The sequence below is a fragment of the Protomyctophum bolini genome, assembly GCF_963924005.1.
Source record: "Protomyctophum bolini genome assembly, chromosome: 13".
In the NCBI taxonomy this organism is placed as follows: Eukaryota; Metazoa; Chordata; class Actinopteri; order Myctophiformes; family Myctophidae; genus Protomyctophum; species Protomyctophum bolini.
This window is the reverse complement of record NC_137874.1, coordinates 12,932,268-12,938,267: the sequence shown is the minus strand read 5'-3', so window position 1 is coordinate 12,938,267 and position 6,000 is coordinate 12,932,268. Positions and strand designations below refer to the sequence as shown.

General features: G+C 43.5%; 1 protein-coding gene across 4 annotated transcripts in view; it reads left to right on the top strand.

Annotated features, from left to right (window-relative positions):
* The window catches only part of LOC308327093 (neurobeachin-like), a gene marked incomplete at its 5' end in the record, with an annotated part of 182,914 nt that overhangs the window by 118,420 nt on the left and 58,494 nt on the right, over nt 1–6,000 (top strand). For all 4 annotated transcript variants that reach the window (XM_080780237.1, XM_080780238.1, XM_080780235.1 and 1 more), the window contains 4 exons: nt 2,588–2,696; nt 3,457–3,538; nt 4,036–4,159; nt 4,647–4,839. In XM_080780237.1, coding sequence (XP_080636363.1) covers nt 2,588–2,696; nt 3,457–3,538; nt 4,036–4,159; nt 4,647–4,839 — 508 coding nt within the window. The remainder of the gene's footprint in view (nt 1–2,587; nt 2,697–3,456; nt 3,539–4,035; nt 4,160–4,646; nt 4,840–6,000) is intronic.

Here is a 6,000-nt window from a genome sequence, read left to right as displayed (position 1 = left end):
ATAGCTATTGATATCAAGATACAGTAGATAGACTGTGCACTTCTTAATTGCTTGATATGGCATGATTCTTCTTTTCGCTTCGACTAATGAATATTGACCTTATTTTGCACTACATTTTATTCCCAGAGAGGATCTTATGTCCTGAGAACATAGACTACGGCTAGGTTTTACAATGACCAAGCACGGTATACTTTGATGTATGATGATATACCAAGAATATCACACCTACACGATTATCCTAATGTTGTAAATCGTATGTTTTGCAATTGAGAAAACGATAAACAATTCTTCACTTTGCTTCACTTCCAAAAATAACAGACTATATATCTAATAGATATGCCAGGTTTAATGTCGCTAATTACACGCAGCGTGGTGTCCCAGATCCCTGGATGGATATAAAATAAATATATTTTTTTAAATAAAGAAACAATTTAGAAGTACTGGGTTTCCCCAGGGCTCTAGTTCAGGACCACTGTACTTGAGTGAATGTAGGAAATGAGATAGATGGAACCTGTAATTTCCCTATAGAGGTCACGTGTGTGTGTGTGTGTGTGTGTGTGTGTGTGTGTGTGTGTGTGTGTGTGTGTGTGTGTGTGTGTGTGTGTGTGTGTGTGTGTGTGTGTGTGTGTGTGTGTGTGTGTGTGTGTGTGTGTGTGTGTGTGTGTGTGTGCGCGGTATATCAGCTATGGAAGACCCATTGGGACAATGTGCTGCTGGAAAGTCCTATCATTCAGGTCAGGGCAGAGAGAGAGAGAGGGGGGGGAGGGAGGGAGGGAGAGAGAGAGGGGGGAGAGGAGAGAGAGAGGGGGGAGAGAGAGAGAGAATGCACTGCAGTAAAAAGTGAAAAACAGCAGTGCAGTCCTCGAGCTGCTAGAACGCACTGTTCCACTGACTGCTGAGTTTTATGCTTATAGAGGTGTGTGCGTGCGTCCGTGCATGCGTGCACGTGTATGTTTCTGTGTGAGCGTGGCCGTGGGCATGTGCGCGTGCTCACGACTTGCACGTGTGCCCTGCGCGGAGGTAATGTGATCCTGTCTAGGCAGAATAATCATTTTGACAGACTGCGCTCCCAGCTGGGAGGTGGAACCATGGTCACACTTACAGGAGCAGCAGCAGCAATGCATGCTGGGTGATTCATATATGTCCCATGTGACACCATGACCCTTCTTGCAGCTGCAAGCTAACGGCAGCGCTGCATGACCCTGCACCTGTCCTGAGCACCATGTGCTCTCCTGCTCTTACCTCATGTGGCTGGGCCAGTGGTTCTCAAAGTGGGGTCCTTGGGGGGACACTCAGGGGGTCCCAAGCAAAAGTATTTATGACATAGAAATATAGCAAGTATGAGGGTTATGTGTACACTAGGGGACTGCATGTATTGTCTTGGTGTTGTGTTGTTCTGTGCTAATTTTTTTTTTTTTCTGTTGGAACAGACTGGACGAATTTCCCTGAGGGGACAATAAAGACCATTGTTGTGTAATGAGTATCCATATCATGGTGAACTGTATCACCGTAATGATGTAGCTTAATTTGGTGCGTGGGGTGCTTAGTTTGGAGACTAAAATGCATTGTTGCATCTTATAGGCGCTGTGTTGCATGTAAAGCATCCTTCCTGTTTGTGCAGTATAGTAGATATATAGCCATAAATATCATCCAAACATCAATATCAGATGTTCAGCCGAGCCAATTTAAACACTGCCAGAGGATCGTGTAATAAAACTATCACTGAGATAAACATCTCACAGTGGCCACACATTGGCTTGTTTTTTGTGAGCGCATGCTTGTGCGTGCGTGCACATGTGCACTTCTATTATACTTGCGAGGGCATAATATCCCCACTCAACTATTAGAACTTCAGAAAAGGACCATTTTCCTGCCACTCACTAGAAAAAATGGTTGTTTTAGTTTTAGAGTTAGACTTTAGTAGCATTAGGAAAGGTGGTAGATATAGGGGTTGGAGTTATGCCTGATTGATGCTTGGTTGCGCACCATTTATCACACACCAAAAGTAGCCGATCTACAAGCTCACAATTCATCGCACTGCAACGCGAGAGATATTTTTGGTTATGGTTAAGATTTGTTAAATTTATAAAATTGCATAAAAATATTGTATAGAAATACGTGCGTGTGCGTGTGTGCGTACGTGCCTGCGTGCCTGCGTGCCTGTGTGCGTACGTGCCTGCCTGCGTACGTGCGTGTGTGTGTGCGTGCGTGACAATGGCCCTATCATCCACAAAACGCCCTTGTTGCCATTTAGCTGAAAACATAATGACTATTGAAGTGTGAAATTAATTTAAATGTCTTGAAAAGTAGATTGCGTTGCAAGATAAAGATAATGAACATCATCTGCTCAGTATAATGCTAGCATGTTATTATTGTTTTAAAGTAACAAAACGTCTGGTGTAGCTATAAACCTGTATCCTCCTCAGATAATCATTATAACGTTATCGTCACTGTCGGGTGGAAACCTTGTATGTCCAAAACTGTTGCTTTTGTCAGATATAAATCTTTATAGAACCTACTTAACGTGTGTGTGTGTGTGTGTGTGTGTGTGTGTGTGTGTGTGTGTGCGCGCGTGTTGTCCTTGCAGAAGGAAGGTGGAGATCATGCACACACACAGTCTGTTCACGCTGCTGGGAGAGAGACTTATGATGCACACGAACACAGTGTCTGTCACCACATACAACACACTGTATGAGGTAGGTACACACACACACACACACACACACACACACACGCAAGCTGTGACACGTTGTACAAGGGACATACTGCAACTCAAGTAAGCTCTGTTTGTACTGTAATTTGTTTACTCCTGACAGAGAGCGGTAATTGTGTTGATGAACTACAGTAAAGATTCCGGTTGCATACGATATAGTGTTACTTTGAATTGCCTGGTTGTTTTTGACATATGCTAAAATGTATGTCTCTTGTGTTTGTGTTTTCAATCATATGGTGTAAATAACATTACATTAAAATATTTATATTAACCATATCTACTGTTTTCGGTCTGTACCCTATTTTGGTTACATTTGTACTCTCTCCGAGTTAAATGAACAATTTGAAATGGACTGTGTATGTAAGCTCAGTGGCCTTGTGGTGTGGAGTGTCCGTGCTGAGAGTGGATATGTCCATGTTTGATTCCCCGGCCCGAGTCATACAAAAGATTATAAATAATGTGACTCCAATGCCTTCCTGCTTGGCATTCAGCATCGAGGGTTGGATTGGGAGGTATGTCCTTGTGGCATTCTAGCGTCATGTCCAGGGCGTGCATGCACTCGTACATCATGACACCTGGCGCTACAGAAACAGGATTAGCTAGGGCCTGGGCAATGCTCACTTATGTGAGTCTTATGTGTCGCATGCAAATCAATATGGAGTTATCTTCGACATGCTGTTATAGAGTGCATTGAAACATCTGTGTCGTTAGCTCAGTGTAATGTCCCTCGTCTCTCTCTGTAGATTCTGACGGAACAGGTGTGTACCCAGGTGGTCCACAAACCCCACCCCGAACCCGACTCCACCGTGAAGATACAGAACCCCAGTAAGTCAACTGAAGCTGCCCATACACCTACACACACATCAATTGTGCTCTTAATCTGTTCGGGACAGCCTACTGATCATTCCCACCAAGTTTCATGAAAATCTGACCATTTGTTCTCAAGTTAATTTCTAAAAAGCAGATACGCATGCGCACGCACGCACACGCACACACACACGACTGGTAAAAATAAGTAAACGTACCTCGGCTAAATCCATCTTGTTTTCACATGGTGTACAATAATGGGGGAAATTAAATATCATTAAAGCTTGTTTTGAACTTGTGGCTGAAAGTAACAACTATAATTGGCTTACATTTGTATGTATACCACTCTGCCAACTCAGCTGTTAAACATGATACACAAGGATTGTTTTTTTTGTATGAATAAAGAGAAAACAAGAACTTCTGCCTCATTTCCTCCCGTTCCTCTCTCTCTCTGCCCCCCCCCCCCCCCTCTCTCTCTCTCTCTCTCTGTGTCTCTCTGTGTCTCTCTCTCTCAGTGATATTGAAGGTAGTGGCCACGTTGCTGAAGAACTCGTCCCCCAGCGCTGAGCTCATGGAGGTGAGGAGACTGTTTCTCTCCGACATGATCAAACTGTTCAGCAACAGCCGGGAGAACCGACGGTAAGTGCATATGCAGCAGTGCCAATAATCTAGCCTGGCTTTGGCCAGACTGATAACGTGGATTCGCTCATGCTTCCTATACCGGAGAGGAGGCGTAAGTGAATCCACGTTATGTGTGTGGCCAAAGCCAGGCTGTACCAATATTCAATTCAAAGTGTCAAAATACAATAAAAACTGTTGAAAATGGGGAAAGTATATACAGTTGGAGCCAGGGGGTACATCATTTTTTACACAGAGCTATGTCACATGGCATCGTTATATACGTTATGTACATGTTATACAACGTATGAAGCATTTTTGAAACAAATAGCAGCATTTCTTTTGTAGTCAATATAGCAATGATCTTTCCTCAGGACTATTTATATAGTATACAAAAATCTGATTGAAGATGTGTTTAAAGGTCGCAGCTCTGTTTTACATGGGCAGTAACGTACATGGTGCAATAATCCCCAGAGTGGTGTTGTGTTCTTTGTTGGCGGCCATGCAGGTGCTTGCTGCAGTGCTCCGTGTGGCAGGACTGGATGTTCTCTCTGGGTTACATCAACCCAAAGAACCCCGAGGAGCAGAAGATCACGGAGATGGTGTACAACATCTTCAGGATCCTGCTCTACCACGCCATCAAGTACGAGTGGGGCGGCTGGAGGGTGTGGGTGGACACCCTCTCCATCGCTCACTCCAAGGTGAGCGAGCACACTACACACTACACACTACACACTACACACTACACACTACACACTACACACTACACCAGCTGTTTTCAACCCTTTTCGCATCAAGGGATTCAAGGCCCATTATTTATTGGGCATGGGAGCCACAGACTGTACCATTTGATGACATTTAGCCTCTCAGACCCCAAACTAAGGGATATTTTATTATCGTTGGATAGTTTTTCCCACAATTCCATGCTGCATTGATGTTGGTACCACAGGAGAGACAACACGTAAATGTTGATCAGAATAACAATTATTGTGTAGACTTCTTGTAACGCAGATGTTTAACAATAATCTAACTCTTGAGAGCGTAAAATGTATGTATTTCATACTGTCAAGAGTTAAAGATCTATAAGGGTCCATTTGATTACCAACTCTCCATCATTTAGTTGGGGACCACCTGGAACCCCCTCAAGGACCACTGGTGGTCCCCGGACCACTGGTTGAAAACCACTGCACTGCACCATCGGTTGTTAAAGTGGGGTCCGGGGACCCCCAGTGGTCCTCGAGAGAGTTCCAGGGGAGTTAAATTAACATTAATTTTACAATATAAATTGGGGTTCCAGAGATAAAGAAATACCATGAAATGGGGGGCCGTATGCATGTCAAACTGGGGGTCCTTGAAATTAAAATGGTTGAGAATCACTGCAAGAGCCGTAAAAAATCTTCTCTTATGGGGGTCCCTGGCATATCTTTTCAAATGGGGGTCTGAATAAGTGTCAATTTGGGGATTCCTTGACATGAAAAGGTTTGAGAACCACTGCACTACACAGTGTACGCGCGCCAAGTGACTAAGTGAGAACAAAAACGACACCATTACACCAGTTTAGAATAACATTGCGTCACAATTTACAATTTAGGCATCAGCAAAACAAGAGGTAATGCATGGAATGTATAGGGATAGTAATCTAGGATCATTAGGTAAACCAAGAACCGTTTATCACTCTAAACAGTAGGCTATAATATGATTTATATTCATTAAAATAAGTCCCGGATCGCAGCTTTAAAGGACGACTTACTCCATTTTCAACCAAATTTCACATAATTGGTCTTGGTCCTCTCCTCACTAATGCTCATTATATGTGGTGCCATTTTTGTCAGACCGATCCAATCCAACCTTATTTCATAAAG